General features: G+C 41.7%; 1 protein-coding gene across 5 annotated transcripts in view; it reads right to left on the bottom strand.

Moving 5' to 3' along the window:
* CRADD (CASP2 and RIPK1 domain containing adaptor with death domain) overlaps nt 1–22,127 on the bottom strand; it is a 373,889-nt gene that overhangs the window by 237,037 nt on the left and 114,725 nt on the right. Inside the window, exon 3 of one of the 5 annotated variants that reach the window (XM_063593568.1) lies at nt 15,083–15,852. The exons of the other annotated variants lie outside the window; for them this stretch is intronic. Within the exon in view, the coding sequence (XP_063449638.1) occupies nt 15,821–15,852 (32 nt within the window). The 3' untranslated portion in view covers nt 15,083–15,820. Of the gene's footprint in view, nt 1–15,082; nt 15,853–22,127 lie in introns of those variants that run through there. 5 annotated transcript variants of the gene reach the window in all.

Below are 22,127 nucleotides of genomic sequence, written 5' to 3'. Positions count from 1 at the left end.
GCCTTTGCTGCTTACATAGGATTCTAGGATTCGTGATGAAGGCAGATTAAATATTTAGATCCCTCGAACAAGTTAAATTACAATCGGGCTGGATTCCCACTGGGTAATCCCACTTGAACCTTGTGTACTCTGGGGGGAACATGAACTTTACTCATTTCATTCAAAACTCGCATGAACAGAGAGTGAAGCTGGCTCCTCTCCACCTCCCCCGCCCCCACAAAAAAACTGCTTATCTCAGAATGAAAAATCCATCCAGTTCCTTGGAGGATTCGCTTTGCCTTGCCCCATAGCAGACATAGTGTGTGTATTCAGCGGGAACAATTTGCTCATGCCAAGAAACTAGATCCTGTTTGAATGACAGTAGTTATGGGAAAACAATATGTCTACAGCCCACACCAAAGCATGACTTGTACTTCATGGCTGGCATTGTCCCAGCAGAGAATTGGCAGGCAGCTGAGAAACCTCTCATGGCCACTGGACTCGGACAACCATCTCTACTGCCCTCACTTGCCCTTAACTGCCTATACCCCTTAATTTGGACTTTTGGTCTAGGAGCAATATCTTCCAAGTCAATTTCTGTTCTGTGTCACTCTCGGTAGCTGGGGGAAAGGGTGATTCTGGCTGGCCCTGGACTCTTAACTATTCTCAGAGTCTCCAGAAACATCTTTTATTCTTCTTTCTTTCTCTCCTCTTTTTTAAAGCCTATAGACTCTTTCCGTTTCCTCGGCAGCTCTAAGCTCATCCTGCTCCCTCCCCTAGCTTAGCTCCATACCCCCCCCCCCTCAGGACAGTGGTTCCTTAATGTCCACAGAACCCAGGTCAAGTCCATGTCATGACAGCAGGTGTCCCTTGTTGCTGGGACTTGGACCACCGAGGCCCTCTGGGCTTTGAGATAATTTGTCCTACACACTCTGATACATGAGCCAGAGAACTCAACCTAAATTAGTTACAGGTGGGACAGAAGAAACAAATGAAACTGGGCATCAAGATTTCTCCAACTGACACATATAATGTGAATGTGAGAGAAAGCATAGGATCACAGATCCGTAAAGGAAAAAGAAAAGGCCATGGAAAGACAGAGGAAGTTTCTGTCCCAACTTTCCCTGATTACTTGAAATTCTGTGTGTCTGAAGTGAGCCAAGAAAAGCTGCCAAGAAAGAAGTTGTGGAAGATAAGGGCACAAATGCAACATTTAGTTTTCAGTGCTTTGTAAAAGCCCAAAGACTATTGCGTGTTCTTGACAACTGCATTACCACGTTAGATTCCAGTTTTTTTGAATTTGGATGTTTTGGGAGTTTTTACATGGCTAGATTCTTAGCATCTAGTGATAAAAGGAAAGGGACTCTGACAATGCAATTTCCAGTTACAAAATAGGTGTTAGTTCTTATTTAATTATACAATCCCTTCTGCTCTATCAGCTATTGGCAAAGTTTTCTGTGCATTGTCTTAATGCTTTGTGATACAATTCTTTTATGATATAACACATATCCCTTAAATTTATATTTCCTGCCTTTTCTTCCTGCACTAATTTGAACCATACAAAAAATTGATACAAAAGAGGAGAAACTTCATGCAGGACAAATAAGGATATTCTACTGGGGCAATTCTCAATTAAAGTTAGCATTTTACATAACAATACAGGATATGGCAAAATCAACTCAAGATGCGGTATACTGCGATCGCATTATAACTAACCAAGTCCAGACCTGAATTTTACACCAGTTGTAAATCATGGTGAGAAAAATAAATCTCATGCCTGAGCCAGAGTTTGCTTTCCTTGGATTTGGCAACAAACTATTACTAACTTTGCACAAGATAGGCCACAGGGGAGAAAATAACTACATTTCTTTGAAACAATCCCTGGTTATAAAGGGTAGCTAATTCTCATTTAGCAACCAGCTGGATTTTTAAATAATAATATCACCTTTAATGAAAATTGATACATCTAGCCCCAAAAGAAACTATGTCTAAATGACATTCCTGGAACTTAGAATACAATTTTTTTTTTTTTTGTATTTTTTTAGTAGAGATGGGGTTTTGCCAAGTTGGCCAGGCTGGTCTTGAACTTCTGACCTCAGTTGATCCACCCACCTCGGCCTCCCAAAGTGCTAGGATTATGAATTTTTTTTGAAGTCCACTATTTATTTATGCCAGTTAGTCAGTTAGTTTATACACATTGCCTTGTTTAAGCTTTTTAGAAGACTTACTAACTAAAGTCCATAGCTGACATTAGGGTTCCTTCTTTGTGTACAACACAAAGAAGGGTTTGTCAAATACACAACGACATGTGTCCATCATTACAGTATGTTCTCTAGTATCATTCTATGATTGATATAGTAATATAGTATTCTAGATACTATAGAACAGTTTCACTGCCCTAAAAGTCCCCTATGCTTCATCAACTCATCCCTTACTCCCTTCCCCGAAGGCCTGGCAATCACTGATCTTTTTTACTTTCTCTATAGTTTTGCCTTTTCCAGATGTCATACAGTATACCGCCTTTTGGACTGGCTTCTTTCACTTATCAACATGTATTTAATGTTCCTCCATGTCTTTTCATGGCTTGATAGCTCATTTCTTTTATCACTGAATAAAAGATACAGATGGACATACCACAGTTTATCCACTCAGTTACTGAAGGGCATCTTGGTTGCTTCCCAGTTTTGGCAATTATGAATAAAGCTGCTACAAACATTTGTGTGTGCAGGTTTTTGTGTGGACATACGTTTTCAATTCCTCTGGGTAAAAACCAAGGAGATGGATTGCTGGATCATATGGTAAGAGTATGTTTAGTTGTATAAGAAACTGCCAAACTGTCTCCCAAAGTTGCTGTACCATTTTGCCTTCTCATTGCTTAATCTTTTAGCAGCGTTTCAATGTATGTATTTTACCACCTGTTACTCAGATGAACAAACTGAGATTTCAAGAGATTAAATCACTTGCCCGACGTCTCAAAGCAGAGTGAGGACTAATGCTGAGATTCAAATTTGGGTTGATCTGGCTTTAAAGCTGGTGATCATCCTGCTACACTACACTGCATCACCAAGCAAACCCAGCACTGAGCCAGGGCAGAGTCCTTCAATGGTGCCAGTATAGGTAGCCAGCCTCTGCTGAATGTATTAACGTCCCCATCCTGAGCCTAAAGCCAAGCATCAGGGAAATGTCCTGTCACACAGCCTTGAAACTTTACTCCTTCCCCTGAACCACAGAGTCACTTTTTTCTTCCTCCTCTGCCCCAGTTCTGGGGAGGGGCTGTAAGGCACTGTGAATCTGGCACAGAGCAGGCACTAGAAGTAGTCATGCCTCAATGCAACTCTAGCTGTAGGCAAAGACAGCCTGCTCTTATTAAACTTTGCATTATCATGCCATGAAACCACAGTCAGTAATGCAAACACTAACCCAAAGCCCCAGCATGAGGTTTCAGAATTCAGGGCTTCTTTCAAAAAACTAGACCACCAGCAGCCGGCTGTTCCAGGAGGGGGGCTAAGGGAAAAGTCACTGACATCCCCTTAAGCCAGAAACAACTAAAGATAACTTATCACAGGCTCATACCTATAAACTAAGGGACTTAGTCACTTGAAAATGCTTCTAGATTTTTAGCTCAAGACAAGGGAGTTTTGCATTGCATTTTCCAGGTGTGATCTGAATATTTCTCATTCTCAGTCTGGCATAAATCCAAATACACTTGTACCTCAGTTAACTGATTGTCACAATGTATAGCATAGGTTGAAAGACAGGCAGTGATAGTGCTGGGAGGGAAGGCCAGGTTGAACCTACTCTTGGGGCTGGGCTTGAGGCTCAGCCCTAGCAATGACTTAGTAGGGCCTTGAGGCATGACATGGAGCCCATTTCACAAGGAGGCTAGGAGTAATATTTACCATGTCATAATACACACATCAGCCATACTGCATTCTGCAAAGGGCCTAGTGAAATTCCCTATTCTTTTTTTTTTTTTTTTTTTTTTGAGACTGATTTGCGCTCTTGTTGCCCAGGCTGGAGTGCAATGGTACAATCTTGGCTCACCGGAACCTCTGCCTCCAGGGTTCAAGCGATTCTCCTGCCTCAGCCTCCCAAGTAGCTGAGATTACAGGCATGCGCCACCACGCCCAGCTAATTTTTTTATATTTTTAGTAGAGATGGGGCTTCTCCATGTTGGTCAGGCTGGTCTCGAACTCCCGACCTCAGGTGATCCGCCCGCCTCGGTCTCCCAAAGTGCTGGGATTACAGGCGTGAGCCACCGTGCCCAGCCGGAATTCCCTATTCTTAAGGCACATCGGTTCTTTCTCTTCCTGTCTTCTCTCATCAGCAATTCCAGCTACATTAGTCACGCCAGCTTTCAAACAGGGCACAGAATGTCCTACTTCAAGAGAAAGTACAATTTGGTACAGTCTGGAGACATAGCTTAAGAAGAGTGAGTCTTGTTTTCAGGGTTAATATGGTCTGGTTAATTTAGAGAGTGTACTTTACACAGCAATTTGGACAAGCCTAGAAGCACAGCCCTTGCTGATGGTAAATTCTTTAAAAGGTTTGTACAACTTTTCAGTTGTTGAGCGAGAAGGTTATATAAGACTAATGCTTTAGCTGCCACTTGTAGAAGTGGTTAGATTTCTATCAAGGAGAACACAAGTTGAGGGGAAGGGATGAGACTGTTGAATACAAAAAGAGGCTAAATTCATGGAACTATTATGCCCATGTCTTTATCCACCAAGGGAGGGCTATGGATTTAGTTCACATTTTCATATATGTAGAAAAGGGAAACAAGAATAATGTGTAAACCAGCTATGCCAAGATGCCCATTCATTCCGTGTTCATTCAATTATAAAGAAAAGTCCTTACTGTGACTCTGAGGCAGTAAAGAGGGTAAGGCCATACTGGCATACACTGGACCTTGGGGTCTAGGAAGCACAACCACTCAGGCACTGGGGAGGCATGGTCCTGGCATTCAAGACTCTATGTCATTATAGCATGACAGAAGGAAGGGATTTTGTGATCTAATCTGATCAGTCACTGCCACCCAATTCACATCAAAGAAAATGGAGACCAATGGGTTTAAATGATCTGCCCAAGGTCACACAGCTAATTTATGGCAAAGATGGGGCCAGAACCCCATATCTTTACCCCCAATCCAGGATTTCTTCCAGAACACCCATGTTCCTCAAACTGAGGCAGAACTACTCTCTGAGCACAATTATATGCACAGCAAAAGAATAAACCTGGTGTATTTTCCTGGAGAATCCATTTAAATGATAAACATTTTATATTAAAACACATATGAATATATTATGAATAGAAGTCAAAATTCAGGCTGGGCACAGTGGCTCACACCTGTAATCCCAGCACTTTGGGAGAGCAAGGCAGGTGGATCACCTGAGGTCAGGAGTTTGAGACCAGCCTGGTCAACAAGGTGAAACTCTGTTTCCATTAAAAATACAAAATTATCTGGGCGTGGTGGTGTGTGCCTGTAATCCCAGCTACTCAGAAGGCTGAGGCAGGAGAATCACTTGAACCTGGGAGAAGGAGGCTGAAGTGAGCCAAGATGGCGCCATTGCACTCCAGCCTGAGCAACAAGAGTGAAACTCAATCTCAAAAAAAAGAAAAAAAGAAGTCAAATTTCACAAAAATGTTTATAATAAAAAGAAGCCTTCACAAAGATTCTATGCTTGAGATGAGCCACTGTGGTCTACTTTCCCCGACCTCCTAGGAACATGGTCAGTCTGAGGAAGGCAGGGGATCTTCAGAGGTGACCTGGGCAAGCAATGCAGTACTCAGTGCATGCAGCTAGTCAACGGCATTGGCTCACTCAGAGGTGATTGGGGACTGAAATGTATCAACTGAAGCCACAAAGAGCTGGACTGATAAGAGGCAATGCAGAGCACTCCAAAATACTGTGACCTGACAATGTCTGCTAGTCTCATTGGCTTCCTTGAGAAACTGGGTGGGCACAGTGCTGCAATAAAGGGGAGCTGGATGTTCTCATGGGATAATAAAATGAGAACTGATGTGGTGTTGCTGTGTCCCTACCCAAATCTCACCTTGAATTGTAATAATCCCCACGGTGGAGATCACTGAATCATGGGGGCGGTTTCCCCCATACTGTTCTCATGGTAGTGAATAAGTCTCGAGAGATCTGATGGTTTTATAGATGGGAGTTCCCCTGCACAGGCTCTCCTTGCCTGCCAGCATTTAAAACATGACTTTGTTCCTCATTCGCCTTCTGCCATGATTGTGAGGCCTCCCCAGCCATGTGGAACTGTGAGTCAATTAAACCTCTCCTTTATAAATTAGCCAGTCTCAGGTATGTCTTTATTAGCAGCATGAGAACAGGCTGTGTGAGGGAGAGCTAGAGCAAAAGCCTGAGCTCTCCCTTCACACAGCTCCTTCTACACAGCTCACTCCTCCACCTCATTCAAGTCTTCACTCCCAGGACACCCACTGAATGGGGCCCTCCCCACCCACCCTAATTAAAATCACACACTACCCCCATGCTACCTCTGTTCCTTAGCCTGCTCTATACTTTTTTTTTTTTTTTTTTTTTTTGCATAACACTTACCATCTTCTAACATACCAGGTAATTTACTTATTTATAATGCTTATTGCCTGTCAGACCCCTTCTCACCCAGTTAGAATGTAAGATCCCCAGGCCTGTTTTCCAATGTAAACCAAGCACCTAAACAGTGCCTAGCACATAGCAGGCACCCGATAAATACTTGCTGACTGATGGATGTACTCATTGGTTTTTATTTGGATGGCTTTAGGTCTCAGCTTAGCTGCTACTTCCTTTGAGAAGCCACTTCTGACCAGCCAAGCTGGAGGTGCCATTCCAGTCATATCACTCAGGTGATCTGCATCATAGCATTTATCTCTACCTCTCATAGATTCTGATAGATTTGTTTATTTTCTCTGTCTCTCCACCTCCCTGATCCCCAACTTCACAAACGTGGAACTTTCTCTTGATTACCAGGATGTCTCTGGTACCTAGGACAGTGCCTAGCACATGGTAGATAATAAATGTCTCTGGTCATCAGCTGGAGGGCTGGCTGCCTCGTTCTTGATCCAGCAGCTTGAAAGAATTAAGGGGACTGAGACCATGAGTGATCTGAGTTTGCTACTTTGGGAGAAGCTCCTCTACCTCTACCAGAATGAGCCTTGGTGCACCCTCCACATACCTGACATGGGGAGCATTCCTATTCTCTCCTTCAGTCTGCCTTGTTCATCCCTCTGTGCTCCTATGAAAAGGTATTTATCGAGTCCATGATCTATTCCAGCAGTCTTCAAATGGACTTCCCAAAGGTACTAGAGCAGGGACAGTTTCACAAAAATGAGTTTCTACATCCTCAATTTCCATATGTACTAATTCTGAAACTGCCTGAGAGCCTTTGGGCATCAACAATATTCTTTCACCCACTCTACAAAAGAAAGTCACACCACTCATATCTCAAATCTTAATATGGTGTGCTACACTAAATGATTCCAAATACTGGTTGGGGGAAGCCTTAGCACTTTCTGTCTCTCCCTGTCCTGCAAGCAAGTCTGTAAGAGTAGGGTTGGCCAGTCCTGGGTAGTTCTGAGTTCAGGACAAAGTAGTACATATAAGTGATGTGGATTATCTTTAAATAACCACAATGTTTTCTGAAGTCATCAGATCTTTCAAGATGTGCTGGATAAAGTCTACATATAAGCTTTTTACTGATTTCCTTCCAATTTAACATGTTATTCAATAAGGTCATTAAAACCTAGTTTATCAAATCATGTCACAAAATATTTATTCCACACACAATCAATCTTTACCTTATGAAACATGTAATGTCTTCTACTCCTTATTTTTAAAATGATGGAAATATTTAGATGTCAGATTTAAAAAGTGAGATGGTACACAGTTTTTAAAACATTCTTTCAATGGCATATAACAAAAAAAGTTTGAAGACCACTGATGTGCAGATGCAGATGAGAAGCTTAAGTGGGTAGGGAACACTTTGTTAATGTCCAAGCCACCAGAAGAACAAAGACTGACCACGTGTCAGTCCATCCTTTTTTTTCTTTTTTTTTTTTTGAGATGGAGTCTCGCTCTGTCGCCTAGGCCAGAGTACAGTGGCACAGTCTCAGCTCACTGCAACCTCTGCCTCCCGGGTTCAAGTGATTCTCCTGCCTCAGCCTCCTGAGTAGCTGGGACTACAGGCATGCGCCACCACGCCCAGCTAATTTTTTGTATTTTTAGTACAGACAGGTTTCACCATATTGGCCAGGCTGGTCTCGAACTCCTGATCTTGTGATCCGCCCACCTCGGCCTCCCAAAGTGCTGGGATTACAGGCATGAGCCACTGCACCCGGCCACCTCTCTTGTTTTTTCAAAAAGGCCAACTACACCTGGCTCATGGTAACTGACATTTTCAGCCACTGAAAGAAAACAGGTGTACCTGTTAAATTTCCCGAGGCAAAGAAACATACTGAAATACCTAATCTGCTCATTACCAGCCTGCTGCCACTGCCAACGTCTAAAGACGTAGCAACTCACACACATATTGTTCTTCTTTCCTTCAACAGGCCTGAGAAATTACAGCCCCCTTCAGGGACTTGCTGTACTTTGCCCAGCCAAGCATCTCTGGGTAATTTCAGAAGGAAATGAGCTCTATGCCGCATTATGATAATCAATGCCCTCCTTCTTTCCCTCTGACAGATATGTCGTCACCAAGGCATTTGCTACACATTGTTCCATGGCCGACAAGCAGGCTGCTGCATGGGGTACAAGGTCTGGGCACTAAGCAGCGGGATACGGTTTTAATGTCCTAATTTCATGTAACAAATGTGGATTTCCAGCAGTCTTGCTAATACATATTTCTTCAGGCAACTTGTTGGGGAAGGAGAAGGAGGGCTTCCTACGTTAGTTAGCTGTTTATTTTTATTTTTATTTATTTATTTATTTATACACACAAAACACTGTTCTTTTTCACTGAACAGCTCGATGTACTGGGTAGGAGAAAAGGGCAGTTGAGGAAACAGGCTCGGAGGACTGGCTCAAAAAAATAAAGAAAAAGAAAAACTGAGTATAACGTAATGTAAAATCTTTTATATACATTTATTGAAATAATTCATTCAAATTTCTAAAATAAAAATAAATGAATTAGACTGTATATACCCTTTCAAAGTAATTTCTATACTTCTTCTAATGATTTTCCATTTATTCTTACTTTAGAGTTTTCTCACATATATATTAAGAAAAAAAGACTCAGAAATATATATTTACTCAGTGTAAGGCTGAAATCTGTATTACAGGATTTCCATGTAGAGTAAGAGAGAGAAACCTCAATGGATATGTACAAAGGCAACATGATTTGGTCTTCAGAATTGCTTTATAACCCCAGCAAGGAAGTAACTGTGGCTTTAAGAATATTCAGTACACAAAGATAAGTGGTGCCTAACTCAGAAATGACTTACTGAACTCATCACAGTCATTAAAACAATAGAAACTCTAATGGATTCTGAGAAATCTTGAAAGCAGTAGCTATTATACTCGGCTTACTCATCATCCTTAACTACCATTTATTAGTTCTCACCCCCTTTGTATAGCAGGTATTATTAATCATCTGTCAGAGTTCTGGGAAGTTAAGATCAGGGAGGGTAATGCAAGGTCAGACACTGAGTCCATGGGCAAAGTGAGATGAGGTCTGAATCGAGGAGTCCTTCATTCAATGTTTGATTCTGAATTATGTGTCTACATCCTTTCCTCCTCCCTCTCACTCCTACCCACTGCCTGGCCATGAAGTTTTATTTTCCAACTGTTTTGCTTGGTGTAAATTGGAAGGACTCTAATGGAGAGATGAAACAGCCACATTTCAACAGTAGAGGAGGGGTGATGATTTAGAAGGAAACAAAATCTTAATGGTGTCACTAGCCAAGGGCCTGACCACAGTGTTCAGCAGCTCATTCTGATGAGTACACCATGACTCCGGCAGACACCCCGCACTACATTTCATTGTTCTCCTGAGACTTGGGGACTTCTTTAGTTTCATCCAAATCTCTCATAGTCTGGGTATGTCAGCACTTACCAGAGCATCTGGATGAAAACGGAAAATTTCCCCTCAGATGTAGCTGGTATATACCTGGTTATACAATTCCAAAATCCAGATATTTGAAATCATACATGTGACTGACTAAATGTGTGCATTTTCCCTTCAATGTCAGGCATCACTGCAATAGCCTGGATATATTTAAGCTACCAAGGAACATCCTCACTGGCATCACACTTGCCAAAATGCATTAAACACCCAAGTTTCCAGATAAGGATGATAGGCATTAAGAACCTACAAATGTGCCTACTCTACAGATGTATGTATTTTTTTTTTTTCATTTAAGTGTTTTGTATGGGATGGTGTATTAGTTTTCTACTACTGCCATGACAAATGGCCACAAATGTTAATGACTTCAAACAGTACAAATTTATTATCTTAACAGTTCTGAGACCTGTGCTCCCTTTTGGAGGCTCTAAGGGGATTGCATTGCCTTGTTTATTCCAGCTTCTAGAGACTGTATTCCTTAGCTCCAAGGCCTTGCCACCATCTTCAAAGACAGCAACAGTGGGTCAAATCATCACATCGCATCCGTCTGATCCACTCTTTTCCTCCCTTTTCCAATGTTTTCTTGTGATTAGGTGGGGCCCATCTAGATAATCCAGAATAATCTCCCAATCTCAAGATCAGTACCCTTAATCACACCTGCAAAGTCCCCTTTGCCATGGAGGTAACATATTTGCAGCTTCTAAGGACTCAGGCATGAACATCTCGGTGGGAGGGACATTAGTCTGCCTACCACAGATGAGTTTCTGTTTTGTTTTGTTTCTTTTCCATTTCAGCTGGAAGTAATTTGAGACTTCTGCTTCTCAGAATGCCAGGAGAGACAGATCTCCCGAGTTAAGACTTGCTAACAGCTTACTGGCAAGGGAGGGCACTCACAGTTTTTTTTAAAGACGCTTAATGCCAAATGGTGGACGTGGAATGGCTTTAAAAGAGAAACTGTATTTAAGATGGCCTCAACTACAGTAGATATTTTTTTTCTTGCTCACAAACAATACTTGGCAGGTGAATATGATAGAGGAGTGGGCCTCTTTCTTGCCATCATTCAGGAACCCAGCTTAATAGCAGCTCTGCCAACTTCCAAATCTCTCCCAGGAGCTGCCTCCCCTCCAGCCAGCCTGAAGGGAAAAGGAAGATGAAAGAGAGAGAGCATATGGGAGGTTTTCATGGGCCAGGCCTGGAAGTGGTACACATTTCTCTATTCATATTCCATTGACAAGACCTCAGTTTCCCTTAACTGCAAGGCAGACTGGGAAATGTATTTTGGCTGTATATCAGAAAGAAGAGGAAACACATGGTGGGAAACAGCTGAGAGTATACCAAGAAATCATCCTGATCTACTCTAGTCTTCTCCCAGAAGTTAGTATTCTGTCAACTTCCGAAGGTCATCAATCTCAAACAATTATCATTGATGGCTCTGAAGCATGGCATTTTATCTCTGAAATAAAACTGGCATTGGGGGCAAAATGGTATTGTTTCAGAGGCATAGCTCTCCTCTCCCTTCCTTGCTCTCAAGCTGACACTAAGGGGAGCTCCTGCCTACTTGCACACATGCTATCTCCATTACTCCAGAGAAACCTTTTATACAGAGGAAAGGCTGGCTATTGGAAGACGTCCTGAAGCATTCAGAGCTCACACTGAGAAGCTCCCCCAGTAACTGAGATGCTGCACCCACAAAAGTACCTTGGTTTCTTCTACAGATTACAGGAAAACAAATGGCCTCCCAGAGAAAAGGTCTGGATAGTGTTTTCCCCCCTTGTCAAGAGACTAGCAGACCGAAGAGGACATTCAGAGGCCCCACAAAGATACATTTACCTGCAGAACAGTGGAATATTGTCCCATCCCACACCTCTTGAGCTTGCACTAGATGAGAAAAAGGAAGTAGCCATGACCAGTTGGCCATTGGGATATGCAGCTTGTGGCCTGGCCCAGAAATTCTCCTGGCTGCTGCATCACTGATACCTGGTTCTAGTCTGTTTTCACACTGATATGATGATGGCTGATATGAGATCAAGCTCAGAGAGCCCTGATTTAAAATACAGCCTAAGACATAATTATAAAGTCAAAAAACAATAGATGTGGGCATGGGTGTGGTTAAAAGGAAACACTTTTACCCTGTTGGTGGGAATGTAAATCAGTAAAACCACTATGGAAAACGTATAGAGATTCCTTAAAGAACTAAAAGTAGAAGTACCATTCAATCCAGCAATCCCACTACTGGGTTCCTACCCAGAGGAAAAGAAGTCATATGAAAAAGACACGTGCACATGCATGTTTACAGCAGCACAATTCACAAGTGCAAAGATATGGAACCAGCCTAAGTGCCCATCAACCAACGAATGGATAAAGAAAACATGGTGTATATATGCCATGGAATACCACTCAGCCATAAAAAGGAATGAAATAATGTGTTTTGTGGCAACTTGGATGGAGCAGGAGGCCATTATTCTAAGTGAAGTAACTCAAGAATGGAAAACAAATATTGTATGTTCTCACTTATAAGTGGGAGCTAAGCTATGAGGATTCATAAGAATGATGTAATGGACTTTGGGGACTTGTTGTGGCCGGATGGGAGGGGGTGAGGTATAAAAGACAACATACTGGATACAGTGTACCCTGCTCAAGTGACGGGGGCACTAAAATCTCAGAAATCACCACTAAAGAACTTATCCATGTAACCAAAAACCACCTGTACCCCCAAAACTATTTAAATAAACATTTTTTAAAGGCCAGGCACTGTGGCTCATGCCTGTAATCCCAGCACTTTGGGAGGCTGAGGCAGGCGGATCACCTGAGGTCAGGAGTTCAAGACCAGCCTGGCCAACATAGTGAAACTCCATTTCTACTAAAAATACAAAAATTAGCCAGGCATGGTGGTGGGTGCTTGTAACCCCAGCTACTCAGAAGGCTGAGGCTGGAGAATCACTTGAACCCAGGAGGTGGAGGTTGCAGTGAGCTGAGATCATACCACTGCACTCCAGCCTGGGCAACACAGTGAGACTGCGTCTCAAAAAAATAGATAAAAATAAAATAAAATAGGGCCTAAGAACTACATCTAAGGCCAATCAAATAGTTAAGGAGGGAAAGTTCTTCAGAGATCAATACCAGCTAATAAATGCAGAAGAATGTAGGAATTAGGAAACCACCATTTTGCTTCCACCTCATGAAGTACTGGAATTTGGCAGTTATCAATAAACATTAAACCATTGTGAAAGGTTGATAAGGAACTTTATAATGGAAAGATCAAGGTGAAAATGTCAAAACCTCCAATCAATCTATGATCATTACACATGGGACTGACAGGCTTTATGTACCTCCTGATGTGGTATGGTTGAAAGTCTACAGCACCACCAATAAAAGATATTCTTGCCTGAAATATCTAACCTGAATCTAATCAAGCCTCTAGATTCAACGACTAGCTTACAGGAAATATAGCAAACAGAAAAGTGTATTAACCACCACCACAATGATAAAATCACCCTAATCCAGAATAAATGATTCAGCCACTTTAATAGTGTATGTGATGGTTAATTTTGTGTGTCAACTTGACTGGGCTTAAGGGGTGCCCAGATAGCTGGCAAAACATTATTTTCAGATGTGTCTCTGAGGGTATTTTCATAAGAGAGTAGCATTTGAATCAACAGATTGAGTAAAGATCAACCTCACTGTATTAGTCCATTCTCACACAGCTATACTCTGTGAGATACTACCTGAGACTGGGTAAGTTATGAAGAAAAGAGGTTTAATTGACTCACAGTATGCATGTCAGGAAATTTACAATCATGACAGAAGGCAAAGGGGAAGCAAGGGGCAGATCTTCCATAGTGGCCAGAGAGAGAGAGAGAGAGCAGGAGTAAGTGCCATACTTTTAAACCATCAGATCTTGTGAGAACTCACTCATTATCACAAGAACAACATGGGGGAACCATCCCCATGATCCAGTCATCTCCCACCAGGTCCCTCCCTAACACATGGGGATTACAATTCGAGATGAGATTTGGATGGAGACACAGAATCAAACCATATCACTTGCCAATGTAGGTGGGTACCATCCAGTCTGTAGAGGGCCCAAATAGAACAAAAAAGCAAGGAAGGGTGAATTTTCTCTCCTCTTGAGCTGGAACATCCATCCTCTCCTGCATTTGGGCAACAGCACTCTTCTTGGACATTCCAACACTGACTGGGATGTATACTATATCCACCCTATACACCCCCAGTCCCTACCCCGACACACACACATACTGAATTACACCACCAGCTTTCCTGATTCTGCATCTTGTACACAACTTCTCAGCCTCGAAAATTATGTGAGCCAATACCTACAATAAATTTCATATCTATATTTATCTACCTATCTGTTACTCTCTCTGTGTCAATCTATCTATTAATATTATATCATCTATCTACTATCAAGTCTGTTCCTCTGGAGAAACCTAATACAGTGTATCCCAAATGTTAAGTTAATGAAAAAGTAAGTCATCATGGTACACTTACCACATTTTCTGCTAATGAATTTTAAGCTGGCATATTCAGAGATGAGATCCATGCACTATATCTGCTTACAAAGTAAATAACACAGCTACTTTGATATAGGTTGTTTTGATGCAAATAATTGTATAGCTGCAATTACTACTCTATCAGTCTTATTTCTGTCTATACCCCTACAGCAATGAGACTCTGATTCGCCCTGTTCTGATTTACAGCTTTAAACTATCTGGGTATTTTTTCAGCAATTCAGAATAAAACAGTCATTATTTCATATCTTTATTTTGTTCTCATGATCTCAAGTCAAAGATTCAGTTTGTTAAACAACTTAGGGTGGTAAAGCTGTATTCTATAAAATGTCTTTCAATGGAACATTTCCACTGCAAAAGAAAACGGCAGACTGATCATGCTTACAGTTACATGCTATGATCTTTTTATTGAAGGTTGTAATCTGATAGTGGGTCATGACTACCTGGGAATAGAAGAGAGGTGACAAGAGGGTACTCCCTATGCAGAAAGGGTGAGCAATACTTTAGGAAACTCCTGGTGCATTTCTATTTACATGTATGTGTGTGCTGGGTTACAATATAAAATGCATTTCAAATTGTCTGAATGTGGCCACTGTAGGTGACTGACATTTGCATGCATCACAGTCACAAACATAACCTCAGAAAGTAAAATCAAGAGGCAGGACTCCATTGGAAGATGATCCAGAATAAGGTTACATTCGTTGTTTTAGTTAATCATTTACATAAAAATACCTAGTTCTCATAGAATTTTTGGATTCCTTGGGCCCTTAAATCCCAATTTGAGAAAGAATAACACAGTTCAAGTCCCTTATATTAATATAAGGAAACCAAAGTTACCCTGGTAGAAATGCATGTCCTTTCTCCCCTCCCCCTCTTCCCTCCCTTCTTCTCCTCCCTTCCCCCACTCCTAATTCTGTTCCTGGGAGTCCCTCCCTCTTCCACACAGGTGTAAGAGAGCCCAGGGCTCCTAAAGCAGTAAGAGAGCCAGGCTACAGGGCGTGGACTGGCATGGGAGGGCTGGTTGTTGGCATGGCTGGGTATCCCTGGGCCTCAGAGAGAAACTCATCAGCACTTCTTGGCCTGCTTTCCTCGGACTCACCTGTGCTCACTATCAGAGTGCTAAGTAGAGGCACATCTGGAGGGGAAGTTCTTGCCAAAGGAGCCAGCCATGTGGTTTGGTTTGGCTCTTTAGTAACAGTACAGTAATAGTAACAGCTGTGGCTTGGCAGTTCCAGGTGTTCAGGAGCCGAGGTCTCTCAGTCTCTTCCAACCTTGGAGAGGAAGAATAATGGTCAAGAGCCCAGTCTCTGGAGCCTATTTCAGTTCAGATCTAACTGCCACCTACTAGCTGTGACTTTGAGTAAGTCACTTGACCTCTCTGTTTCTGAGAGGTCATGATTAAAATGGAGAGGAGGGAGGAGCTGATAATTGCTATCTCATAGGGTTGTTATAAGGACTGAGTGAAGTGTAACATATGTAAAATTCTTACAAGAGTGACTGACAAAGGTGCAATTATGACTCAATCAGTCTTATTTCTGTCTATAACCCTTCACCTTACCCTTCATTCCAGAAAAAAACACAAAAACCGAGAAATACTTCTGCTTCTACTACATCTAGGGCAGTGTCCCCAAGAACATTCATCCAGCAAATATTTGTGGGGATTCACAAAATACAGACAAAACACAGTTTCCTGCCTTCAAGAAAGGTATCATTTCCTGGGAAACAAAGAAAAAGTCATCCCACGAATTATAAATCATGTTGCAAGGGTTAAAACAGAGAAAGCTACAGGATCAAGGAGGAGCAGCGGGATTTTGCCAGAAGGAGTCTCAGGTGAAGCTGAAGGAGGAAAATGAAGCTTCAACTGAGGCTTAAATGATGTGGAAAGAGATTGTTTCCAATCTTGAGCAAAATCTTATTGGTTCTCTTAATAAATCACCCAAAGCCTGAGTGACACAACTAAAATGGAAAAACAGAAACAGCTGATTCAATAGGGTGCTGGGACTGCAGGCTCGATCCTGGAAGCCCCCTAAAGGCAGGAACTGCCTCTTATTGCCCTTTCTACGCCATACTTGCCTGCCAGACACTGAAGGCACATTTGGCTGAATGTGTCCTTTTGTCTTTATTTTTAATATTGCTATTGATATATAATTATGCATTGTTACAATGTTCTCTGTGCAATAAAAAAATTGTAATAGAATTAAAGACATATAAACATACCAAGCACACATAAAATACAGTACCAGCAGTTGAGTTACCTATTGCGGTGGTTTTAAAATTCTTTTGGCAAAGTTATACCAGGTACCACCAAGATGTGGCCCAGACATTATGTGGGATTCTTATTGCCCTTCAAGATGTAGGAAAAAATTGGCTCAAACTGCCACCAACTCTATAGCTTCTGGAAACCCAAAACCCTTCTTAACATTTTGGTGAGGGATGATGTTCTCAGGGCCTCCTTCATTCCTGGGCTCCCTTTCCCATGACTGTTGTCTCTACACTACCTGCACTGACTGTGATGTGAATGAATGCATCTCCAAGTTCACCCCCTGAAATCCACTCCACACTACATGCTGTACTTCACAGAAAAGTCTGGAGACCATGAGGAACAGGTGCATCAAGACCCTCCCCACAATTTTATGCCATTTAGTTGATGCCTGCCATTCTTCCACCCTCCCCTCTCTTTCTTTCTCTCATGTGTTCCCCTCACTCTCAAAGCAACCAGTAAATGCTTGCCCTTGGCTTACACAAAGCAGCTCTCCCAATACCCAGGCCTTTGGGGTTTCCTTTTCTTCCTCAAGCACTCATCAAAGTGTTTTCCCCCAAGATTATTTTCTTCATAAAGCAAATTCTGATGCCAGATGTTCTAATGATAGCATTTCCATTTACCCCACCTCCGAATATTTGTAAGGAAGAGGAGGGGTTGGTCCCAGTGGAGGAAGCAGCTGCACCAAACAGATGCAACAGTGGCCAGTGAAAGCAGCAGAGGTGGTACCAGGATGTGCCACGTGATCTCCAGCCTAAGATGCACATGAGCACGTGAGACACTGCCAAGGGCAGAAGAGAGGTTTGCAAAGGGTTAGAGCTCTAATAGATAGCACAGGGTCATCAGAACCAGCAAAATTGAAATGATTAATGCCAAAGAGACTCATTAACCATGGGGTCTTAGAAAATAGGGGTTTCAGGTAAAAACTCATAAGAAAAATTATAATCTTGACAAGGAAAAGTCTAGCCCCATAGAAATGTTTTCATTGATCTAAAAGTAAATACTTAATACTAATAAAGAATATGTATTATCCAGATGGCTTTTTTTTTTTTTTTGACACCGTTTCGCTCGTCACCCTGCTGGAGTACAGTGGCGTGATCTCGGCTCACTGCACCCTCTGCCTCCTGGGTTCAAGTGATTCTCCTGCCTCAGCCTCTCAAGTAGCTGGGATTACAAGTGCCCACCACCATGCCCTGCTAATTTTTGTATTTTTAGTAGAGATAGGGTTTCACCATGTTGCCCAGGCTGGTCTTGAATTCCTGATCTCAGGTGATCCACCTGCCTTGGCCTCCCAAATTGCTGGGATTACAGGTGTGAGCCATCGTGCCCAGCCCAGATGACTTTTATATGGTAGTTCATAAAGAATGATCCTGACAAAAGAACAGATTTGTATTTATACCATGCAAAGGAATGTTAATTACAAAACTGTTGGCTATGGCAGAAAAAATTTCCCAATGGCTTAGCTTTATATAAAGTGTTCCCTTAAGATATATTACCTGAAGAAAAAGCTCAAAAGTCCTTGAAAAAAAAACCAAACTTATCCTCCCAGCCACTTGATAAAATAGACATAGATAGCTATTATTACATGCATTAGATAAGTAGATAATATTTAGCGATTCCAACTTATCCCCAGTCTAGAAGATTCTTGAAGTACTTATCTACTCTAGGATGTGACAAAAGATTTCACCTTGGTTAGGAATTTCCTTATGCCCTCCTCTGAGAAGATTAGAAATTGTTCAAATCCCTGGGACATCCCTGGTGTGTCTCAGTCCAAGAGCCAAATTAATATCCTTGCCCTTGTTCTAGCTATTTTACAAGAGGCTGCTCAATTGTCACATTAAATTAGGATTTGGGTATAGCTTTTCGTTATATAAATAAGCTTGAGAAAGGGCCTTCCTAGCAGCTAATCTGACTAAACTAGAAATATATGGGTTGTTTTCCACAGGAAAAGAAAAATAGATGGGAAAGGGAAAGAAAGGAGCAATTTGACAACTAAAAATAGTTGGGAAAAGATAAGAAGAAACAAGTGAGTCTTAGAGCAAAGGAGTGAACGGAGCCAACAGATCTCTGTTGCTCTTTGCTCAGATGGGGTAGGCCTTGGCTCTGCCAATGAGTGGTGTAAAGTCCAAATACTGTAAGAGAAGAGGACGTGCGAGCAGCCATGAAATATTCCTTTCTGAGAAACTAGGAAACTGGACAAGACCCCTCCGGATGGTGCCCAAGATAGAATGTGACTTGAAAATGACAAAGAGCCCAAAGTGCAGTACTTCTTTAACCTATTTAAGAATGTTGAACAAGTCTTTACACAGTTTGCAAGCACACAGTCCAGATGAGCAGGAACTTAGGGATGGGGAAGAAGCGTGGGGTAAAACTGCACAGATTAGCCTTTGGGAAAAAGTTCCTTGATCCTAAATCGCAAACAAAGTAATTCATTTGTTTATTCATGCAATAAATATTAACCTTCTATATGTTCCAGACATTGTTCTCGGTGCCAGGGATACAGCACTGAACAAGACAAACAAGGTACCTGCTCTTCTGGACTTTATAGGTAGGGGCAAAAAAATAATACATAAACACAAATGCTTTACATAAATTAAAATAAAAAGGGCTATGAGATAGAGTGTGGCCTGGGGTTATATGAATACTTTACATAGGGTGGTCAGGTCAAACCTCTCTAGGGAGGTGACTTAAGACGAAACCTAGGTAGTAAGAGGAAGCCAGCCTTATGGTGATCTGTATAGCAGGGAGAGGGAAGAGAACTGCAAAGGCTTTGAGGTAAGACTCCCACTTGGTATATTTGAAGAACAGAAAAGGGATCTGTGTGACTGCAGTAGTGAGTCCTGGCAGGGTGGGGCAGACATAGGCAGCAGGTACATCACAAAGGAGTTCGGCTTTCCTTCTAAGTGCTATGGGATGCCAATGGGTGAGTTTAAGTGGGGGAGTGGCACTTCAGTTTAAAGAGACCACTCTGGCTGGTCTCTCCATGGACTGCCAGGGGCAAACACAGAAGCAGAGATGGATTAGGAGGTGATATGGAAGTCCAGTGAGAGATGTCAGAGGTTCGGACTGGGATGGTAGCAGGAGAGGAGAGGAAAGTAGATGAATTCAGGTAAATTTGGAGATATGACAATAGGTCATAGTGATAGGCTGGATGTGGGATATGAGGGAAAAAGAGCAATCAAGGGTGATGCCTAAGGTTCGGGGCTCTAGCAGCCAGATATATAACAGTGTTATTGACTGAGATGGGGGTACCAAGAGGTGAGGAAGAAAGGAAGAAAGGAAGGCTGGGATTAAGAGTTATGATTTGGATACATTAAATTTGAGATGCCTCTCAGATTCAAGTCTGGAAGTCAGGGCTACAGATGTTAAGTTAGCAACCAGAAGGTATTTAAAGCAATGGGACCCAATGAGATTACTCAGAAAGAGTACAGAGAAACCCAAGGATGAAGCATTGGAGGCTTTCCAACAGCTAGAGGTCAGCTGTTGGAAACCAGCAAGATGCAGAAGAAATGACAACGTGTGGGTGCACATGAGCCAATAAAAGAAAATGCTCCAAGAAACAAAAAGTGACCTACTGCATCAAATGCTGCTGAAAGTCAAGTAACATAAGAGAGAATTAACCACCCCATATGTCAAGATGGTGATTGGTGGGGACCCTTAAAAAGGTAATTTCAGTTGGCTGGTGGGGAGGACAGCCAAGTGAATGGGTTGCTTAAATAATGGAGGATGAGGATGTACAAATGAGATATACAGAGAGTTCCTTTTAGAAGCTCTGCTGTGAACAAGAGCAGAGAAATGAAGTAGGTAGGATAGTAGTCAAGGAAGGTTTTTGTTGTTGCTGTTAACTTTTTATTTTCAAAGATATAGAAAAGTAGAGAAAACAGTATCATGAAGCCCCATGTCACTCGCTTTGACAATTATCTGCCCCTCATCCCACTTCTTCCACCTATTCCCCAACTCATTCCCAACTCTTTACCCACAGGATTATTTTGAAGCAAATCCCAGACATCATTGTAAGGAACAATTGTTTTTAAGTGAGAAGTACTATTTGTTATGAAAAAAGGAAAACAGAAAACCCTGTTATACAGTGCTCTCACTGAGAAAATTCCAGCTCCATCACTTTAGCAGACTGTCTTTAATAAAATGTATGAACTGTATTCTTCCTTTAAAGCAGGATTCTCAAACTATCGCCCACAGCCCACTGAATGGACCACAAGGGGTTTCCATCTGAACAGCAAACCAATCCAGCAAAGCACAGGTCCTTCCATTGTTATAAAGGATAGAGGAAGTCCAAGTTCACCTTTTGTTTTCTAGCTTTATATTTGTGCATAATATAGCTTAAGTAATATAGCTTATTAAGTAAGTTATTCAGGATTACTAAAAGTAGTACATTTCTAGAGTTTCTAGATAAGAAGTCTGATTGCCACACAATGCCTGGCACTGTTGTGGAACACATATGCTGATGGTTGCAATTTCTGTAAACTGGGGGAAGGATGCATAATCCCCCATGCATGTCTTGAGTTGCTTATGGTTTGCAATTCTATTTTTGTTTTTTCACTATAAATTATTAAGCTTCATTAGCAATTTATGGTGGGTTGTCTGGCTAAACTCTCAGTATATAATGATACATATGTGACTATTAAGAAATTTGCAACTTGTTCAATCTTCAGTTATCTGTGATCCTAGATACAAAGATTTGAGACAGAAAAAAATTAAATCCAGGAAATTCTATATATTGTTAACATTTTCTGTGGATTCAGGGGAAACTTTAATTTTATGGAAAACCTCAATCCAGTTAAGACAGTATAGCAGTTAAGAGCCTAAATGGGATCTAGAGAGTGCAGGTTCAAATCAAGGCTTTGCTACTTAGTAGCTACATGACCTTGGGAGGTTATTTAACTTTTCTGTCTCTCAGTTTCCTCATCTGTAATTGGGGATTATAATAGCATCTACTTCATATATTTAAATGAGTGTCCATAACTGAAACAGTACCTGGCATATATTAACTTCTATATTTTTCCATAGAAAATATTACTGCTATATCCACTACAACAATTCCTACAACTATTACAGTTTATGACACCAGGGTTCTGAGAGAGGACAACCTGAAAATCATGAATGTGACTGAAATCTTCCTAAGTGGTAGATCTAAATACCATAAATGGTGGCTAGCTTTATAGGAAAACCCATTTAACCCGTAATATAACCAAACTATTCACTAAGAGCACTAGCTTGAATTTTGAATCTTGGAACTATTTGGTGCAGAAAGCAGCAAGATAGGTATCC

The sequence above is a fragment of the Pan paniscus genome, chromosome 10 (genome assembly GCF_029289425.2).
Source record: "Pan paniscus chromosome 10, NHGRI_mPanPan1-v2.0_pri, whole genome shotgun sequence".
In the NCBI taxonomy this organism is placed as follows: domain Eukaryota; kingdom Metazoa; phylum Chordata; class Mammalia; order Primates; family Hominidae; genus Pan; species Pan paniscus.
This window is presented reverse-complemented; position numbering and strand designations above follow the sequence as displayed.